Source organism: Rhyacophila brunnea, unplaced genomic scaffold, assembly GCF_057557595.1.
Source record: "Rhyacophila brunnea isolate RB1 unplaced genomic scaffold, BYU_Rbru_1.0 scaffold_4, whole genome shotgun sequence".
NCBI classification, from domain to species: Eukaryota; Metazoa; Arthropoda; class Insecta; order Trichoptera; family Rhyacophilidae; genus Rhyacophila; species Rhyacophila brunnea.
The window spans coordinates 11,304,472-11,327,867 of NW_028233068.1; the positions used below are offsets into that span (position 1 = coordinate 11,304,472).

General features: G+C 33.0%; 1 protein-coding gene across 1 annotated transcript in view; it reads left to right on the forward strand.

The window, feature by feature from the left end:
* Positions 1-288: 288 nt before the first annotated feature.
* The window catches only part of Vmat (Vesicular monoamine transporter), a 46,850-nt gene continuing 23,742 nt past the window's right edge, over positions 289-23,396 (forward strand). Inside the window, exons 1-2 of the mRNA XM_085953996.1 lie at positions 289-460; positions 23,021-23,137. Of these exons, the coding sequence (XP_085810122.1) occupies positions 23,032-23,137 (106 nt within the window). The 5' untranslated portion in view covers positions 289-460; positions 23,021-23,031. The remainder of the gene's footprint in view (positions 461-23,020; positions 23,138-23,396) is intronic.

A 23,396-nucleotide genomic window follows, 5' to 3' on the forward strand; every position in this document is an offset into this window, starting at 1 on the left:
ATGTGAATTTGTCAACATTCTTAAACTTTGAGGGATTTTGTAGAGCTTTATTTAAGTAGGTATTCTTTAAGAAGTAGGTATCTTGATCTGAAGGCTTGTTTCTATAAATAGCAGAAGGATTTTTTTTGTGGGTGTAATTATACACAAGAAAACTAACGTAAAATAATTCACGAAAATGCGGAAAATCTTCAGGAAAATTGTCACCGCACGGTTCCGCTCTATCAATTCCACGCAAGCGCTAAATATCTCCCCAGAAGCTGCGATCTCTTGATATATTTAATATATTTCAGTTGGCAGCCGTGCGTGGCTCATTCCGCACGTCTCGAAACTCAACAACGAACAAAATATACCCTCAACACCAATCATTACATTAACAACAGTAGAAGATCGCCAGCAACCTGTATGATACCAGAAAAATCCACCATCGTAGAACATCTCCTATAGAAGACTTCGCTAAAAGGTGAGCCTCTCAACTTATTTTCCCTCGAAAAATTATCACAGTGTTGCCGCTACACGGAAAACGTATCAAGTATAACCACACAGCGAAGTTAATTAATGACGGATAAAATAAAATTGAATTATCACTCTTTTCAAGTTTTATTTTATATTTTATTATAAACAAAATAATTTGTTACTTATCTACTAATGTATACCGCTTAACCACAGCTAATGATGTGTTGTTTTACAATAATACAAACATATTAATTAAGTATAAAGTTATTCGTATTTAGTGTTTTTATGAATTTATTTTGAATTTTATTTATACCTACATATGGGTTAGTTGGTATCCCGTGTTCCTCGGTTGCGAAATATTTTTCAAACGTTTCAGAATCATTTTAATGACTACATTATCAAAACTTCAGAAATAATAGGTGTACAGATGTATTAATTATACAATGTTATTTTTACGTAAAGAATTATATATTTATAAATATTATTGATTATCGGTTGGGCCATCAATTGAATACGTTATTTTCATACCGTTATTATTACTTCACTTGATGATAATGTTTTTCTTAAGAGTGATACCGAATTCTCTGAACAAAAAAATGCGTTGTAATAATTATTGTAGGTTTTAAAAACACCGAGAAACATCTATATAATTTTAAAAAAATCAATGAAATATGTTTTAAACTACAATCCCTACTAGTATTTATTAAGTTATTTATACGAACTGACAAATTCAATAATTATACGTATACCTAGCTAATTCCTTGTTGAACATACATCACTTGAAAAATACGACGAAAGGCGGTATTTTACGACCTATTTTGTAAAATATTTAATGGTAGGTATAGTTAGAACAAAAGTACCTATAATATTTAGGGATACACCTCATAATCGATTATTGTTTAAAATAGTCTGCTTAAAATCATTTAACATTTTTTTTTGCTCAACTTTGGGTAGTTAGCGTTAGGATATACAAATAATTTCACACTGAGCTCAATAGTTGACTTAAATGTTGTTTTATCAAATAAACATAATGCGTTGATAATAGAAATGATAACTTTTCTATGTAGGTAGGTATGAATGTATTTTTACACATGCCAGCCAGTGTATTGTATATCCAAAAAGAACACATCCGGTTAAAGGCAATTTGAGGTTTTCAGCCACTATGGATTTCCGGTTTTTTCCTGTAGGAATTTGAGACTTATATTATGAATATACTCAAAAGTTAAATTATTGGTTTCGAAAGATATGTACAAATACTGTACTTAGCTAATTTTCTGCATTTTTTTACGTACAACACACTAATACTGATGGAGGTATAGGATTAATTTTATTTTATGAACGTTCACATAAGCTACTCCTAGCAGGAGTGGGTGAAAATTTCTAATTAAAAACAACAAATGTTATGTTTTACCTAAAACACAAAAAAACACAAAATGAATATCAAAAGTAGTCAACTCAAAAAAAAAAACTGCTAGATCGCTCTCTAAAAAGTGTTTACCTTTATGTGATTTTCAGAACTTGCCAAATTTAACATCAATTCGCTTAAAAAGACATACTAATTATATGACTAATTTTCAATTGGGGATAAATCCAGCAAGTTTATTTTCAGACAGCGTCAAATCCATTTCAACCAATCACGTCATCGCAAAGGCAGAAAAAAGTAGAAGTCATTTTGCTAAATTCACATTATTAATGTGACCAAAGAGGTGTCTTGTGTTTGTTTTGTTGCAAGTAAGAAGAGTTAAAATATGGGATTTTCTCACTTTGTCAAAAAGTGGATAGATAGATATATTATAGATACCTTCATAATATAATTAGGTATATCATATACAAATATTTTTACTACAACGATGTTTCAAAAGACTAATATTAAGAATCGAGTTTTTGTTAACTTTATGATTTACTTAGGGATATTATTAGCTTAACAATTAATTATTATCCTAACAGTCTAAAATTCTCAACTAATTAATGAAGCGAACTTTTATTGTAACGACAATTAATAAGAAAGTGAGAGCAAAATTAGTTACGAATATCATAAAGTATCAGGGCATCACGATATGCGACCAGATATTAAATTATTATATAAATAAAACTGAAAAAATAAACACATATTTTAGATATACTATGTACTCGTAGGTATGACATTCGAAATAAATGAAATAATTCTTTCTGTTAGATCAATTAATTAATAGCAAGAATACTAAACTTATATATATGTAAATCATTTTAATGTGTTCTATTATTTTACCACATTTTTCTTAGCTCGTATTCTTGTTTGTCCGGTGGTTGTTTATCCAGTACAAATCTTGCAATCGATTTTTAACTAACTTCCCGACTAGCTAGACATTTGAAACTTTTAGAATATACCAGAACACGATGCCAATGCATTATTTTTATACTTTTAGCCATCTTTAAGTAGAATTGAATTCATTTTCAGTTAATTCTGTTTTGTATGAAAAGTTATTTCGACACCATTATTGGTTGCTAGGGGTCTGGCGTCCTAGCAACTAAATTATTAATATATACGTGCGTTACTATGGAAATCAATATGACATTTCAGTATTATTTCTATCAAGTACAAATTTTTTGATCGTTTAAGCTAGTCAAATCAAGTTTATATGATTCAACAGAAAATTTAAAAACGTTGTATATAAAAAGTTCTTTTTATCTATTAATTATTTTTAGCTTTAACGTCTGATTTCCGTCGTATTTTAATACCAAATAATTATTTTAGACCTTAATTTTCATTATTACCTACTTTTACTTCTGCCGGGCATCGTGGCCATAGTAGTTTTTCCTATTTTAATAATAATTATTACAATATCCTGGGCATATTGCAAATGCATGCCTTTTTATATTGTGTTTTATTCGTTTTTATTACGACATCCTTTCCGGGTAAAATGCTTTTATACGCCACATTCTTGAGGACAATGTCAAATGGTAATCCGGTCTAATCCGAGATCAGTATAAAATATGGATCGTGGTCACCATACCCTCTACGGAATATTCGGGAATCTTTTAAAGAATAATTTTCTCTCAAATCTAAGCCTAAAAGAATATCAGTATCCGACGCAATTAATTCAGAATTAATTTTAAATTAATAACGTTCCATTTTACGCGGTTTTCGGTTTTATAATAATTGTGTCCATAGTTAGTGAACAATTATTATTATTCACTAGCTGTGGGTCAAATTCACAGTAAAGTTAGTGAATTGCTATTTTACAACGTTTTTCTTATTTGTCCGGTGGTTGTTTATCCAGTACAAATCTTGAAATCGATTTTTAACTAACTTCATTTGAACATTTGAAACTTTTATAATATATCAGAACACGATGCCGATGCATTATTTTAATACTTTTAACCATCTTAAAGTAGAATTGAATTCATTTTCAGTTAATTCTGTTTTGTATGAAAAGTTATTTCGAAAGAAATCCGTAATCTAATCCATTATTATTGGTTGCTAAGTGGGTGGTTCTACCAACTAAATTATTAATATTATATACGTGCGTTACTATGGAAATCAAAATAACATTTCAGTATTTTATATTTGTTTGTTTTTTATTTACTTCATATCAATTACAAGTTTGAACATATTGAGCATAATAATTCAACAAAAAATTTAAAAACGTTGTATATAAAAGGTTATTTTTTATCTTGTAATTATTTTATCTAAAACAAATGAATCGTAGCAGATGTAACTCAATTGAGTAAGTACTTATTGTACTTATGCGATTAACGTATTCTAGTCTATATAGTATATAATCTAGTCTAGAATATATTTTTTGACTGATCGTTTAATGATAAATCTTTGTATTTCTTTTGTAAATATGTATTTCTACATTGTGTTTGTATTGGGATATTTTAGAGGGTTACATGGAAATTGTACGTAAAACATTTTACCGTGGCACAGTTCGCCGTTGACTTTCTTATCAGAAAGGGATGATCGTATACTACACGGTCTCCAACTTTATTAGATTCAATATGAATATTTATTCAATTTTCGTAGCTGATTTTGGCAAAATTCATGAATTCAAGAATGAAAACCTAATCTAACCTAACAAATAATCCAGTATATCGGCTATTTTCAATAATTGTTTTGTTGCTGGCTTCCTGTAAAGTGTAAGTAAACCGACAAGAACCGTGTTTTATTTAGACATTACTATATGACCCAAAGAGGTTTGACGGTTTTGAAGTGAACTGCATACGTACTAGTCTCCGGACACGATTTTAGAGTGGAACTGGGTAAACGCATACTTACGTACGCAATGATGTTCCGTGGCGGTAGGCATGTCATGGGTTGTATAGAGGTGGCATATTATAAAGCGAATGAAGGAACGAATAGAAATATAACTTTTGAGAGCAGTAGTGATTTTTAAAAGGAGAAAATGCTGTCGCTTCACAAAAAAGTATCGAAAATCCTGACGACGTAACTAATATTGTATTGTAATACTTACTGTAATGCATATTTTAATGTCAGTGCCATAAACCTCCATGTACTTAAAGTCAACAGTGTTTGAGAGTAGATTTCGTGGAAATTTTCTAATTCTCAATAGACAGTATACATACACACGTGTGAAAGAAATGTATCTCATTTATCTCGACTTTACATTGACATTGACATTGACAAGAAAGTTTGTTCAGGACCATTGATATTTACTACTGGATGAATCATATGCTTCTTAAAATGACGCCCGATTTTCAGCGACTTGGCCAGTGTTAAAACTTACTGTTTTAATATCAGCGGACTTAAATCGATATAAGCTCACTTAATATTTGTCTCGAAAACGACCTGGCAATAATTATGAGTAAGCCCGATCTAGCTTGCATCTTACTCTAACTAATAGTCAGCACATGACGACTTGCTCTGTCCGCTCAGACATGAATTTTTGGTAGCTTGCAAGCTTTGGGTTGCAGACATCCTTAGGGTCACTATTCCAAGAATGCAAATTTAGTTTTACAGCCAGGGCAATACGGGTGAAATTCGGGAATCCATGTTAACGGTCTTAACGCATTATACCTACAAGGAAATATTATAAGACGATATTCGTAATTATCTTCTTTTGTAGTACATTTTTAAAATGATACTTGTATGGGAACTCCTCATCTAGTAGTATATCAATGTTCAGGACATACATTTTTTTATTAAACTAGCCTTTTTGTCACTAAACGTAATAATAATATTTAATTAGCTATTTTTTCATTCAACAAATAATTCACGAGTGTAACATTCTAATTATTGAACATACATATTTTTGAAAACACTAAACACCGCAAGAATTGAACCTACATCTCTCGGGTATCGCGCCCACGCACATTGACCACAATGCTAAAGGAGTCATACATAATTACGACAAATTTTAACTAGTGTTTTTTAATATTCACTTAAGCGTTTTCTAAATAATTGAGCCATATTGGCGATCGGTTTTTGTATTTTAAATCAAAGTAGGTATTACTTTAATTACTAACCAACGTCACAGGTTTTTTGTTGCAACTTACTTCAACTTGCTAATAATTTTGAATGGTACAAGTCAGTTTTGGGGAAGCCAGCGGCAAACACATTTTGAAAATATCCGATATACTGGATTGTTTGTTAGGTTGGGTTAAGTTAGGTTAGGTTAGGTTATGTTTTCATTCATCAATTCATGAATTTTGCCAAAATCGGCTATGCCAATTAGCGCGGTTCCCGCCTGGCTTCCCCATAATTCATAATATGTTATTTTATATTCAGTACCATACATAACTCAAAATTTCTAAAAATTAAGATAAGTACGTTTCTTCGACCCGAAATTGTAAATAATTTTTGAAGACATTCAAGCGTCCAAAAGCACTTAAAAAGTATTTATAGTATTATAATATTATATTCAAATAAAATGGCACTTACATATTTCTGTACTTAAGTGAAACATCTCGTACGGTTTTAAAGTGCGGCTAGAGAGTATATACTTAAAAAAAATTGTAATCTTCTGGAGAAACGATCCCCAGGGAAATCGACTCAAAGAGATTTAGAACAATAGGTACGGCGAATAGGAATTTATTGCGACAGTATTTTTATTTTCTCTCTGACAGACAACGTCTCTCTTTTATGCCGATTGATGTTATGTAGCTAGGACATACATAGATACTTAGAAGTACTATTCGATATATCTTTCGTCCACCTGTCGCCCATATTTATATAGGTATATATATATTATTTTTTTTGTGATTTTACCGAGGCTTTTACTGCGACTCGCTGTCATATCGCCTCTTCTCTTCTAGAAGGGGATCCGTCGATCAGGTCCTCACTCCTATTCTGTTAAATAGCTTTACAATTTTGCCTAGCTCTTCCGTCTTACCCACCGCCAGGACATTTTTAATTCGTCGACATTCTCATAGATATCCGCAATTCGCAGCTGTACTCTATGAAGTTCATATTTAGGGCATTGCGGTGCTATATGTACAATGTCCTCTAAAACATGACATTCATCGCAGAGTTGCGATTCGCTTCTTCCCATGAGGACATCAAATCTTTTTCCCATTGTGTGGCCTGTTCTTAGCCTCAGTATTAACTTAAGCTAATTCCTTGTCAAAGGAGACTCTACAAACCAGAGCACCTCTCGTGGTGATGGTAGAATAGACTTACCCCATTTCCCCTTTTCTAATGATGCCCTATGGTGAAAATATATCCACATACTTTGGTCCATTTTCTTTATAGCCTCATTCCAGTCCAGGTTTTCTGGTATCTGTCTTCTGGTTTCTGATATGGTACGGTATATATTATATTTATATATATTTGTATACATGTCAGTGGCGAAGGGTGGAAGTAGGCTGTTAAGATCTGATATAAATAGTGCACACTAAACTTTGTCAGTCAAATGTATTTGTTGTTATTGAACTAAGGCCCGTTACAGACGGGACACCGGTGTCGCGCTCGTATATAATAAGGAGGCTTTTGTATTTGAATAAAGGGGACTTTGTATAATGTTTATGAACGCCCCAGGGCTAATGAGTCAACGCATAATTTCGCGTTATAAATTAGAACATAAAACTGGCTGCGGTAATAAAAACAAGTGTATCGGCGGCTTGAGAATTTAGCGGCCGACGGAAAAGTGTACCGGACACGCGTTGACTCATTAGCTCTGGGACGTTCATAAATATAATACAAAGGCCCCTGTATTCGAATACAAAGGCCTCCTATATTATATCGAGCGTGATACCGGTGTCCCATCTGAAACGGGCCTAAGACTACAATTTGCAGTTAGTTCAATAGTTCCCTCCAAACCAATCCGCCCCACACCACAATCGGTCTTAATCGAGCGTATTACGACGCCGGATATTTGGGTGTGTAGCATCACATTTTTTACGCCTGATAATGTTTCAGGAGCAGATACCCAAGACTAATGTCACCACGCTTTCAAAATGAGCTTTGACTGAGATCACAGAGACTTTCTAATAAAAGTGCCCATGGTAGAGAGGAGGACGGAGAATTACCAAAAATAAATTATTCTAATTAATTTACATATTATATATAAAACAATACGGACTTTTTAAAAAGCATTATAGATCATTGCACTATTATTTATGCACCCATGTCACTTGTTATTCGCATTATTACTTTTTAATACACACATATTGACGAATCAATCAATTTGCGCTACTAGGTGTAAATGTTAAAAATTTGTCGAAATAATTAAACTACATACCTAAACCGTTTTATTTTCTATTGATTAAATTTATACCTAATATTATAGTTAATATAATTTTAATCTAAATAATACTCAATAAACTTTGTTTATTAAGCAATGAATAAATTAACTACATAATTATACAAATTTGGTTCTAGATATCTAGACAAAAGAGTATTTTCATTATAAATTATAATTACTTTCCTTGTGAAATAGAAACATTAATTAAATACATAACTCGAGAGTACGTTGTAAAATATTATAACAGTAACGCATATACATACATTTAAAAGGCTTTCACGTATTTTAATAGCATAATATTGCTAAAGTTTTGTGGTTAATATAAAAGGTAATTGCCATGATATCTTAGTAATTAAGCTTCACAAGTTATTCACTACCGTAAATTAATTTTAACTATATTGGGTTATAAAAAAAAATAAAGAAAGGTTATTTTCATACAATGTAAAAGCTTTGAAGTTTTATATCCATCTTTCTGAAATAAGCTTCGAAGTTTAAAATATTTTGACGGACTAATAATTTATTCTTTTAATGTAGTAATCTTTCGAAATGTAAACAAGCGTAGCTGAAAAGGGGGTCAGGTATTAAGGCTAATTAGTAAATTAGCTGTAAGTAGGGATGCCAAAAGAGTATCATTTGATACCGATATATGCGAGTATTGATACTTTTTGATCGATATTTTCTTTCGGTGCGATACCGATACCAGCGCATCTATTCTATACACAAGGCTGCTATCGGCGGCTATTGAGGGTAGTTTATCATTTATGTATTAAGGCGGTTAATCGATACAATAAGTCAAAAAATGCTATGTCTTAACAGCACCTCTCTTGGTTGTGTTAACTTTTAGAGAGAAATAGACAGTTATGGAAGTTTAGAAGGCTAACTTATTGTAGCAATTATAATATGGCATATGGATTCCGCACGGGGCTTCCAAAAATTCCTGTCGCTCTTCAGTCTTCTTCAGTTATACCAGCGTCCCATAGCTCGCCGTATACAATCTATAGATAGTATTAAGCGGGGTTCTAGGACGCCATAATCCAGTTGGCTCGAAGAATAGGGAAGTCAGGTTGAGGTTATTTTCTGACATCCGCAGCACGTGGCCGATCCGGGTCCAACGTCGCCTTTTCACTCTCGGCGTGATGAGATGATGCTTGTTTCGTTATCATATTATCTCCTGATTACTCATAAAGTCATACCACCTGCACGTCGCAAACATTCAACTCTGTGCCTTCATAATGTGCCATGATTCGCTACCATAATGCAGCACAGTCAGTATGCAATTGTCGAATATATTTAAAATGCCAGAGAAATGGTGGGAAAATAAAAATGTATATAAGTAGAGCCTAAAGCCTCAATTACATTGAGCTTCTTTACGAGCTGTTTGTTGGCGAATTTATAATCTGCCTGTAAAGTCGCCCAGTGTAATCATAGAACATGTTAGCTTGTTCGATGATTACACTGGGCGACTTTACAGGCAGATTATAAATTCGCCAACACACAGCTCGTAAAGAAGCTCAATGTAATTGAGGCTTAACTACGAAATAATTTTCAGTTTTTGAAATCACTGTGTTTAGTAACATTTATTTCATATAAATTTTAGATCTGCCTTTATCTAAAAAGGTTTTTAACGTCTTTAGGAACACTCGTCAGTGACGTCCCGTGGGGGTAGGCGCATTGAGAGTCGCTTGGGGGCGGCAGTTACTCAAAGGGCGGCAAATCGAGGAGAATCATTTGGTCATCATATATATATATATATATATATGGCTACCTAAACTTAGTCACAACGAAAATGTCTTTCCATTAAAAATATCAGCACACTGGTTGGAAACAAAATGTATTAATTAACATAAGTTTAACAAGACTGAAATTTTTTTGTCTCGTTCGTGTCTAGTTTACTTCCGTTGGTCTTCGACGTCCGATGTCCTTGCTGACACGTGGAGATTTTTCTGCGTCGAAACTAAAGATGCATGCCCCCCTCTCACATAGCATCCCACCTACCGCTGCTGGTCGACGATTTTAGTATTACCAACGTCAAAAAATCCCCACTTTTGAGGAAAAATATTAATAAATTAAATTTTGTATGTTTTAGTGGTAGGTGTATTATACATGTTGTTAGTAATGTATCCATACAACAAATTTCTTATATATTGGAGTCATGAAAGGATAATAAAAAATGGGGGGGGGGGGATTTTGTCTACGGACGTCACTGACACTCGTGGATATTATTGTTATTTGAACTGATTTTAGTTTTAGGTTAAAAAAAACTGGTGTGATTTTAAGATTAATTTAGCGCGCAACGCTTATTAGCCGTGGTAAATAGTGCTGAAGAGAATAACCTAAAGTTAATTCGTGTGATAACGTGTTTTTTTGCACGCGTTCGCTTGTCATAAAACTGGCATCGTTTCTATTCCCTACACACGCCAACTACATTTGTGTGCCGTACCTATACAAAAAAAAACGTTTAGCGAATTTATTTTTCTTTTACGCTCTAAACAGGGAAGCGTTTTCGTAAATCAAATTTCCTGCCCCTTACTAGATAAGAGAGAGGCGAAATACGTGTAATGCATCGTAAAATAAAGACAGTGTTTGATGATATATTTTGAGAGACTAATAAAACTATTTGCCTTCATAAAATGCCTACAGCAGGTGTTCTCAAAGTGTATGCCTAGACCCCATGGGGCGCCGCAGGATGTCCATTATTTAAAAATAATTTATATTGGCTGTTTCTTTTATAATGCCTGTACACGTGCATGGATTTACTTGCATTTTAAACTATCGTGCTTACTCTCTCGCCAATCTCACTATAATAATAAGCGAGACGCGATGTTGTCATTTTATGGTACTATTTGACAGGTCGTGAAAATCGGTTAACCTCAAAATAAGTCTCTGTGCAGTGTAGTTCGTTTTTTACGTTTTTTACGTTTTACCGTTCTACTCCGTAGGCGCAGATATTACACGGCCCAATTTTTGCGTAAAAATTCAGAACCTTCTGAATTATTTTGATTCATGCATGCAATCTTGCAATTTGCACGATTTTTTTGTTATGGCCGCAATAATACGTATTGTCAGCAGTAAAAACAAGCACGTGTAAACGGGGTGTTACGATAAAACACATCTATACGTTATTAGCCAAGCATGATAGGTAAGCACACCTGTTAGAGTCACAGCTCTGATAATGTTTAGTTCAGAATCTTTACTAATTGTCTTATATGGTTTTTGGGTTGTCATCGTATGTTCTTTTCATACTTTGTTTGACGTTTCAGACTCGTTGTAGAGTATGTTTTCAAGAGATATTCGTTTGACGTATACTCTGACACCAAATATTGCAGAGTAAAAAGCGAAGTGATGCCCATAATTTACTGAGTCATTTGCACCCAGAGGTATCAGATCAGATATTGGACTTTGCTGAGAGCCAGGAACCAAAATATTTTTTAATGTAACCCATCAATATTTAGAGAACTTGGATGTATTTCGATTTATGCAGAAAGTATCCATTATTCAGACCTAGTATCTTGATCGCGAAGTCAAATTAAATTTTGTGTCATTGTCCATTGAGTGTTAGACAATTGCTGACATTGCAATTATTTCCAAGTATATTAACTGATATTATGCCTTCTCGTGTTTACTTACGTGTTTTTTTTTATCGTGCGCGAGATTTGGTTAATATACTTATTTGAAATTCACGATAGCTTAGGTTTATGCAGCTTGGTGATTCTTTCTTCCACACAAAAATGAAAATGTAAATTACCGTCAGCAATTTTATAGATAAACTATAAAATGCTCCACATAGAAGAAGGTTCGGCGTCTTTTGTGGGAGGAAAAATCAAAATAAAACCAAATATAACTCAAAACTTGATAATAACTGTTTACACGAAAAAGTACCGATTGTCTCTCCTCCTTCTTCAAGCATAAACGAGACACGTTGTTGTCATTCTATGGTACTATTGACTGGTTGTGAAACGTAAAAATGCTCTACGTGGTGTTGTTCGTATTTTTTCCGACAAATTCACCACTATCGTTCTACTGCGCAGGCTCAGATTTCGCATAAGTTCCAACTTACTGTCGCGTGAAAATTCAGAAACTGCTGAACTGTTTTGATACATGCATGCACTCTTGCAACTTGCGCGGTAATACGTCATGTCAGCAGTAAATCTATGCACGTGTAAATGGGGTATTAATAAACGTCGAATGATAAATACGACGGTAGATGTGTCTAGTTTGATTACAAGATTGGACAAATGAGTGGTGAAAAACAGGCTCACATATTTCACTGTTTTATAGGATCGCTTTCGGGGCGCCATGAAAAAATCTTAATACACAACGGTTGCCGGTGAAACGAAAAAGATTGAAAACCACAGACATAGTGAGTGATGATGAAATTTTGACAATGTCATTATGAAGTGAGACGTCAAATATTTTGACGGAGTTATGTAGAAAGTTAGTAGGTACTTCACCGTTGTAAAATAATATAGTATCATATATACATCCACGCCAAAATGGCCCCACGATGGCCGGGCGGCTAACGTGTCGGCTTATTACGTCATACATTATCGAATCCTGAGTAATCAGTGTTTTGGTCAAAAAAAATACGTTAATATAAGTTTTGTAATACTGTGAAATGTGATCAATTTTGTTTTATACATATACTCTAAGTTTTTTTTCTTAACATTTCTACTGCATACATACATGAAAATTACAAAAATAATAAAAAAACATTGTGCCTCTGTCTTTGGTCGATTGATTATGTTTTAGTCCAAAGTTTCCCAAACTTTTTGACTCACCTATTTTAAATTAAATCAATAAAATTAAAGTAATAACTAATAAGAAGGAGTCAGAATAAAATTTTAAATAGGGCCTTGATACAGCTCACACCAATCATATAATTATTAAATTATACCAAAATCCTAAAAATGTATATATTTTTCACAAATTTAATATACTTAATAAAAAAATACCCAGACCCATATATTCCACTTACGTGAGGATGAGTATTATAATAGTTGGGCCCAGGTTACTTGTCTCTCTTTCTGTCGATATGAAATCTTCGCCAATTTTCGATACTAACACAGAAAGTGCATTACTAGTTTTATGTGCAATTTGTAAATAATGTCTTATAAACCCCGCCTTCTGTGGGCGTTCCCACATAGAGTTGCCGTTGTATCTTCTTCGACATGCTGACTGACTACTTTTGATGTGCTCAAAAATACCACGAAGTACCCTTCTTTTGAAGAATCTAAGTATTCTCTCTCTGTGATTATTTGTAGTCATGCAGAAGGATTACTTGCCATGTACGATAGCAGAATATATTACCAGTGAAAAAATAATTGTAAAATATGCACTTAAAGTCTTTTAAAATAGAATATTAGCGTTGTTTAAGTGACAGTAAGTTATTGTTGTCGAATATTAATTGACGCCTTTCTATGAATGGGTGTTTATGTGAATATTTATAAAGCTGTCGAATTAATGGTATAAATTTAGTTAAATATATTTATAATATAATGTTTTAAACGTTGCAATAATTCAAAGATAAAGCCAGATTTACTTTAATCTTTATTATTTCCTACACAATGTTATAGCATCAACCATTGTGGGCAGGAGGCGAACATTTTCCATACAATTTGAGAGACATACAAAAGCGAACCCTTTCATTGCCTTATAAAAGACAGGAAAATGCTTGTTAGAATTACTTTCCTTTCGCCAGGAATTCTCAACTGATAATCTGTCAAAAATATTGTAATATTCCATTATTAATTACCTTCGATTCTATAAATCTTTTTGTTGAAATAAATAGATCATTATACCTATACTTAACTATACCAAAGTGGTGATTCTTATTTAAAATAATTATAAGATAAAAAGAACTTTTTATATACATCGTTTTTAAATTTTCTGTTGAATCATATAAACTTGACTTGACTAGCTTAAACGATCAAAAATTTGTACTTGATAGAAATAATACTGAAATGTCATAATGATTTCCATAGTAACGCACGTATATATTAATATTAATAATTTTGTTGCTAGGACCCACTTAGCAACTAATAATAGTTTTACTTTTTGCGGATTTCTTCCGAAATAACTTTTCATACAAAACAGAATTAACTGAAAATGAAATCAAGTCTACTTAAAGATGGCTAAAAGTATTAAAAAAATGCATTGGCATCGTGTTCTGATATATTCTAAAAGTTTCAAATGTCTAATTAGTCGGGAAGTTAGTTAAAAATCGATTGCAAGACGGAGCTAAGAAAAACGTTGTAAAATGACTAGATGTGCAATAACGTCATAAGTGCAAAACACATTTTTTCAGAAGTTGCATTATTTAAAGATTGTGAGCTTGATAGAGTCACATGGTTTCATGATTTGACATATGAGACCTTTGACGGAAACTATAAGAACTACACTTGTGACATTGACGCACCAAGTGCGGAGATCTATTAAGCATGTTTTTTGACATTAATCTGTATTAATTGTTTAATTAAATAAAACACAATTTTATAGTACTTATTCCACTTTATTAATTAAAATTTGTACCAGTTTCGTCCTCTTCCAAGGGACATTATCAACTAAATAATAAACTTAAAAGAGGTATTTATCAAACAAATCACAAAAGCGACAAAATATCATATTTAATATCTATTATGTAATTACAATCATAAAACTAAAGAAGTAATAATAACAGACGAACAATACGTCGCACAGAATGTAGGCTACTGAACGTAAAATGAAAATAATCGGCGCGCGTAAGTAATCGGAGTGGGGCGCGGGCCGCGGGCGGGCTGCGCGTCTATAGTTATTCTACGTCTATTTTTCGTAACGCTTTTGCGTCGGAGATCACGAGTAAAACATGTCCCATGTTAATATTGTGATTTTGTAACAGTGTCTGTGGTTTTGTATCTTCGCGTGTTTCTATGCTGTGTTTTGCTTCATGCTACGTAACGAAAATAAAGAAAAACCATATTATTTTATTTAGATACTAAAATGGTTGAGTACATCTGTTCAAAGCGTAGCAAATAATGGCGTTTTTACTCGAGAAGGACGGTGGCATAAATAATTATACTTTCAAGATTCTATTTTCTTGCATTGTTCTGTTTCACTTTACCGTTACTAGCAAGTGGCTATATATTTTTATTGTAAAGAGTCACCAACTAAGAGATCAAACATCTCTGCAGTACGTTATGTAGACACATAATACTAACTTGTTATAATATATTATCTATACGTTTACAAGTAGTAAATTCTGCCGACGTTACACGATATCAAACCAAAAGGTTTTTAAGCCCTACGTTTTTCCCTCCATTTTTACAGTGGGTAACCATATCCATATCTGAAAGAGAACTGTATCTCTACGTACACTCTACGTGTCGCTAGTGCGTAGTATTCTTGAATATGGGTCTATTATCCGGCAGTGGCGAAGACTCCGTACTAGGCGATTATTTAAAGCCTACCTTCTTAAGAAAAATATTTTTTAATTGCATTTTGACATATTTATATACTTAATCACTTCATTATTTTATGTTATATAAAAATAATTTATGTTGCCAACGAGAGATGTCGTATATGTAGGAATGTATTACAGTATTACACAGTTTACAAAACAATCTTCACAGGTATTAACAAATATACCACAGCGCACCGTAAATTAAATAATAAACGCCGCGACGTCACGACGTAAATAAATTTCCGATTATGTGTGAAATAATTCTGATTTTTTTTCGTATGGACTTTACGTCTCATAAACTCAGCAAGTCTACTGATTTGTACGAAATAAGGTAAGCTCCTATCGCAGAGCCTAAAACGTTCGCGCATAATATTGTTGTCACGACTGCGCACTTTGTCCAAAATCATTAATAATTAGATAATTAAAAAAATAATTTCAACGGCGTTTAATCGAATATTAATAAATAAGTAAGTATAGATTGTTTTTAAAAATAAAAATAAATTTTTGATGGGTAAACATGTTTTGAAAAATACGTAATTTAAACACATCGCTCATTTTTATGTCGTCAATGAGTTTTTGAAGTTTCATTGAATTAGTGTGTCGTTGTCATTTATTAGTGTGTACCTATTCATTCGTGGTAAATATCGTACTATTCTAGTAAGTATACCTGACAAGTGTGCTCTTTTTATCAGATCTCCATAGCCTACCTCTTTCCAAAAGTCACCCTTCGCCACTGTTATCTGGAGTCCTTATGAAATTTTCTACAAGCTTATTTTAGAGCGCGTCCAAAAGAAATTTCTTCGATGTCTTTATTTTAAGACATATAACTATTTTCCTTTTAATAATTCGTCAAACGATTACTTTCCGACTGCCTCTCTACAAGGCATGCTCACTTTTCACTCTCTTGAATCTCCTAGGTCACTTCTGCTCTTGAAACATTTTTACCTGCTGTCACGAGGGATGGTTTCTTATCCTGGCGCCATAAAGAATTTAAATTTATATGTGCCTGTCAATTACCTACGTAGTCGCAGTCATGACCTATTCTGGGTCAGAGCTGTTTCCTCGAGTCAAGCCTATAAGGCACTATTAGCGAGGGGTGCCATCTTAGTAAACGCGCTCCCTAAAGACATAGACATTTTCAATGATGTACTTTGCATTTTGTTTTTGAAACTTTATTTTATTGTATAAAATTGTTAATGTTTTTATTAATATTCATTTTCTCTTTTGTGAGAGTAATATTTGTTGTAATGTAAATCTCATGGTGTGAACATCCTGAATTTTCATTTGTTATGTCCACAATTTTTTGTTTTCTTAAATAAATAAATAGTCTGAAAAATGAATATATGCCAAATTAACCACAACGCATATAATATTATACGTAAATGAGAAAGAGGGTGATTTGAATCAACGGCGCTGCATCGGTATAACGATAGAAATTCACATAATATAACTCAATCTTGGCTTTAATCTTGTGCATACGACATGATATTTCATTATCCAGTATTTTTATCAAGTACATTTTTTTTTGATCGTTTAAGCTAGTCAAGTCAAGTTTATATGATTCAACAGAAAATTTAAAAACGTTGTATATAAAAAGTTATTTTTATCTTGTAATTATTTAGATAATAAATATGGTCGTGCGTTTTCCATGTAGGTATGGGCGTATCACCATATATATCTACTCACATTAATATTGTAATACTGGGGAGTGGTGAATCCAATAAACAAGAACTGTACAGATAGAACGTACAGTTTAAAATAATTATTTTATAAATTAGATTTGCATAATGTGGGGCGTTCCGTCCGGCAGGGGCAATGACGTGGATAAGGTCCCCGACGGACTATTTTTCTGTTCCCGGCGCGCGCTGTAATAACACGGTTTCATGTACCAGTAGGGATATTCTAAATAGTTAACACGATATTTTTTCCGTTGTTTTTCTCGATCCGAAATAACACGGAATCGCTCAGATGAATTCCCTATACAAAGTGGATATATAAATTGCAAGTTACCACTTAACACCTCGTGGTGCTGTGCGTAAGGCGCTTGTCTTCCACCCGAGAGTTCCTGGGTTCAATCCCGGTCAGAACACACAATATTTATGTGTTTTTCTCAAAGCCTGGGTGTTTGTGATTGTTCAAAATTACTAACAACCACCTTGTACAAAAAAGCAAGGACATGATCATTAATAATTCTAAAAAAAAAAAACACTATGTAAAGACCTCAACGTTAAATTATATAAATTATTTCTTTTATTCAAATGAATAATTCACAAGATTTTGAGAATGTAACATTCCATATATTGAACATACATAACTTGAAAACATTTCAGATATATACCCACTAGAAAAAATCATATTTGAAAAAATACGAACCTCGACGGGATTTGAACCCGTATAACCATTGGTGTCGCGCCAATCTGTGCATTAATAAATTATGCTACGAGACTATTATCTAATTACGATAACATAAACTAATAGGTTATACATGAAATGCTTATCAAATTGCGTTATTAGCGCTATCTGCTTTGTGTTTTAAATTAAGGAATCATTAATTGTTCTAATTGCAAACCGACGCCAAGATTACTCCTAATTTTTAGTAATAACGTTCTTTGACTTGCTAATAATTTAATAAATCAATTCTTTTATTCAATTAATAATTCATAAGATTTGAGTATGTAACATCTATATATTATTCAAGATACATAATTTGAAAACACCTCACTCATACTGCCTTGCTAAGTAAAAAGGCAGTTTTTGGTTTTAGTGAAATTGTTGTAAGAGAACCCAAGTTTTAAACTATCTTTTCTCTTATATTATGTTAAATAATTGGATTATTTTGGCGTAGTATATTTAGAACAATTTCACTTAAACCATAATACTGTATTTTTACTTAGCAGGGCAGTATACCTGCCAGAAAAAAAAATATTTTGGACCCGTCGGGCATCGTAATGTTTTCAAAAAAAAAATCCGGTAGGGATATAGTGTTTTAAAATTATAAAGCTATAATAAATATTTCTTTATAGAAAGCTGAAAAGGAAAGAAGTATTTTGAAGTATTTGTATATAAAATTGCCATACTTTTACAAACAATACTCATATTATATTAGATACGAATATTTACCTTAAACTATTGAAATTGCGCAGAAGTTTTACAGCTATTTTTACATACTTTAGTAATTATTTAATTTATTTAACATGTACCGTTTAAAAAAAATAAAAAAAAATCGGTTAGGTACATGTCCAAACACGCGCGTTAACATAATTTTACTCCCTACTTTAATTATAGTTTATCAATTTATGGCTACGGCCGTATATTGTAGCTTAACCACTGGGGAATGCCAAAAGAAATGGCGTATTTCAAAAAAACACTACCTTATTCTTAGGTCAATAATTATTATAAAGCAATCATTATTCATCAGATGTTTATCACACTTGAATGGTCAAAGACATAGCTTATAATATGTATCTTTAGAATCATCTTCAAATGTGTTAATCTTGCCGATTTTTTGAATAATAAAATGCCTAATTCTTATCAAATTTGGGATCACAGAGATTATCAATATAATTTTTTATCGTGAATATTTTACAAAAATTATCTCGTAATAAATTATACTAATGGTTTTATAAATGCGTTTAAAAATTAATAAATGTAAAAAATTTTAACACCACTGCACAGTTATGTACCGAAATATGACTATATTCTAAAACATTAGAGCGAGAGGTTTAAAAGAATACTATTTTATGTAACAAAAATACTTTATGCAGTCATCAAATGTTTAAAATAACTATAAAGGATAATAAGGCTTCAAAATTATATAAATAGATTATCTACAACGTTTAAGGAGTATCCAGGATCATGGTTTGAAAATACAATAAAAACTCAATTTTGACCTTCGACGAGCATGTCCCCCCTTAATATCAAAGCATGCGATAAAACATTAATTCTTTACTATGTACAAAGTCTATACGTCTATATGTTTTTTAGATTAGCAACTGTTTCAAAACTGACTAGATCATAAGTTAATTACATTTATGTATCACTATGCAATTTTTGTATACTTATTTACTGTCAAAATCAGACCTATTGGAATCAATTTTTTAATGGTTCGGCTCCATCAAGCCTAAAATCGAATCACCAGTTCCAGGGATTTATTCTGGTATTACCTATTTACATACCTACGTGTTCATACCTACCTAATTTTAGGTAATAGGTATAATATAATATGGATATTTATGTTTTTTTTAAATTTAAATAATTAGATATATCTAGTATTTTTTCTATATATTCTTACTAGATGAAGTATAATTATGAATACTACTACAATTTGTAAGTATTGGACAGCATCGATAAACATACTGTTATTAAATATTACACTGAATTCAACGCTGTGAATGGACCGGAATGCACCGGAGTGCAGCTTTTCGTGAAATCCCTTGGATTAACGTTCCGTCCGTGGTAAAATTAAATATTTCGGAATGACAGATCGGATTACAGTATTGGACTATTACGATGTATGGATTTTGAAAGTAGTCGAATTTGTTTTCCCCAAAGCTATGTGTGATAATCAGAATACTAAATTAATGATGTGTGTCAAAAGAGGAGTTTTCGCCTATGATAAGCAAAGGAAATAGTGAGCTTCTATACTAGAAATTTACCGCATGTATTTGTATATTTTTTTCAATCTTCAGCATCTTAATTTAGTGTGTTAACAACATTTTCACATAGACACATAAGTATACCTAGGCAGAGTAATTAATAAAGCATCCGCCTTTAAAACCGTAGGTGCGGATTTGAACTTTATGTCTGGCAAAAATGCGTTATCTTTTCAATGCGTGATTGAGTAGTATAGCATCTGTACCCGTGCATGGATTTATTTGCATCAATAGTGTGTAATTTAAACTATCGCAATAATAACTATTTACACGTAAAAGCGCCAATCTCATTCTTCAAGCGTAAGTGAGACGAAATATTGTCATTGTATAGTACTATTTGACAGATTCAGACTGGTTGGGACATTTTCAGACAAGTTCGTAGATAATCGATAAATGTCAAAATATTCTGTGCGGTGTAGTTCGTATTTCTTCCGGCAGGTTCGCCACAATCGTTCTACTGTGCATCCGCACCCACTATGCAAGTGCCAATTTTGCGTGAAAATTCAGAAGCTTCCGAAATTTTTAAAACTGTGCATGCAATCTAACGATAATACGTGTTTACACGTGCTTTTTCTTAGTATTTCCACTGTCACTACTGTCCGCAGTAAATCCATGAACGTGTAAGTAATTGAGTAGGATAGTAGTTTGAATAATATACAATTATTTTATTAAACCCGTCATCGCTTTAACAACACATTTATCACAGGTATCGTTTATTCTCTTCGCCCCGTAGAGGGTCTACGGTACGCGTAGCAACGTAGCCCGTTCAGCTACAAGCTACGATGAATAAAATTAGCATCGTTTTTCTTGCGTAGCGTAGCGGAAAAAAAACTCTACACCCTGCGAAAAATATGCGATTTTAGATTTAGTTTCCAAATAACATTATGTGTTTCAAACGTATATTATTTTTATTCATCATCCTCAGTCTGGATCAATGACATATTAAATGGACGACTCACTTCATACCCGGCGCGCACGAGAAATTGTGCATGAAAGTCATTCACAGATGTATAGGTAGATGTCACGTGACCATTGACGTATCCGTTTCCATTATGCGATACAAGCTTCGAGAATTTATAGTAATATAACCTTTATTGTAATGGCGTATTAGTGTCATGACTCATTGCGTTAGAAACAGATTCTCGGTTACTTACGACTTCTCGGAGATTAGACGTCAGTGAGCTCAGCGAATCACAGGCGACTGACTGTCCAATGGTTCCTGTCATTCAATTGCATTGAATAAACATTCATCAATATCTTAAAATGGCATTTTATAAATAATAAATAATACTAACACATGCAAAGTGATATCCCATCTTTCTTGGAGTGTCTAGTAGATTTTTTTACAATTTTTAACTAGGCACATTGGCATTTTGTAACACAATAATAACGGTGGAGTCGAAACCTGACAGTCAGAAATTTTGTATGGGCAGATCCAGCGGTGTCGCCAGACCGCTTGCAAGCAGAATGTTCATTTGAGCGTAGGATACCGATATTAAAATATGAATTTCGCCATCCGGCAGACCCGACACAAAGTGAGTGTCATTTTATTTTCTAGATGCTTCGTCCATATTAATGCCATTGGTCTGGATCAAACGAAATATGCTAGATGATTGCCGTTTGAAGATGATTCCATTTTTTTTTCGATTACTAAATAATATGATTCATTGTATATAGGAAAACTTCTTATAGGGCTTGTAACATGAGTGTATGACGTAGTAAAATTGCTATAAATGACTCTGCAATGAGAAATAGATTGCAGCTAATTAATTTTTAACCTTATAAACCTGACTGTCGGCTTTACTTTCACAAAAGTCCCATCTTAGATGAGGTAGACATTAGTGTTTGCTTTTGGGCTGGGAACGCCAAATTAATGGGAAGTGGCATATTCTTCCGTGTGTGTTATACCGGGGTACGAATCTTCAGTGTGGATAAATGTGGGATAAACTTCAACGTATGTTAAAGAATATGTTATTTTCAATATTTACACATAATATGCATTAAAGTTTGTCGCGTGATCGAAACACGCATTCAACTTTGTGTCCCTTGCGTTTTATGGCTTAAAGTAATTAAACTTAATAGTGACCGTAAAGATTTTTTTCAATATTCTAATGAAGTGACGAAATTAATTAAAATCGATACCACATTCGCATTTATGCAAAACTATGAGGAAATGTTCAAAATATTCTTAAGTCGGGGGTGGTCTTAAGGTGGAATCAGCGCCTCCAAATTTACAAATGGATCTAATAGAACTGCAATCAAGCATAGAGTGAAAGTGCATGTTCGAAGGGAATAAGCTTGGATTTTATCAGAATTATATCCTCGGAGATAGATTTGTGACTACATATCGCTGCAAATTGTTCTTTTTGAAATTAAATGTACTTAGTAAAAACACAGTGTCGCAGTGGGTTGCTCGATGTAAACACGACCAATCAACTGCGATGCGCGTCGGCTAAATTACCAGTCAATATGAAAAAGATATCAAACAATATAAAAAAACAGTTGTCACATTAATTATAAGGTACTTAATAAAATATTTTGAATAAGTTCTTTGTTTTTTTTATATGTGTGGCCCAACCTAAGCTCGGTAATGTTTTTTTGCCCATCAAACGATTTGGGTTGGATACCCCTGATCTACACTTGCATGTTCACTTTTATTCTACAGATGAAGGAGATGTTCTCCAACATCATCGAGTATAACATCGTTATTATCAAAGTTAATGATGTTTATTAATACTCTTTAATGGAAGACCATTATGATAAATTATGATGTTATTTATTTGTTATGATTATTGCAGAAGCAGTCGGGATGGCGGGTGGTGGCCGTCTCCAGGCTTGGCGGGAAAGCAGGCGATTGGTCCTGGCCATCGTCGCGGTAGCTCTTCTTCTTGACAACATGCTGCTCACCACCGTCGGTAAGACACTTTTATTAGTATACTATCTATTAAAATGTCCTATTGGTTTGGAACCTTAAGTTTCAATTGTGAATCCAATTTTATCCAATATCCTAATTCTATCATTTGTATGTAATATAAAAAATCTCAGAAGTCATCTGGTAGGTATATTGTATTACGATAGCATTTTATTCTTGAATCTGTTCAATTTTTTTAAAAATGTAAAAAGGTAAGTTACAGACCTGCAAACTTATCTAAAGAATGGATGGGGGAGCCACTG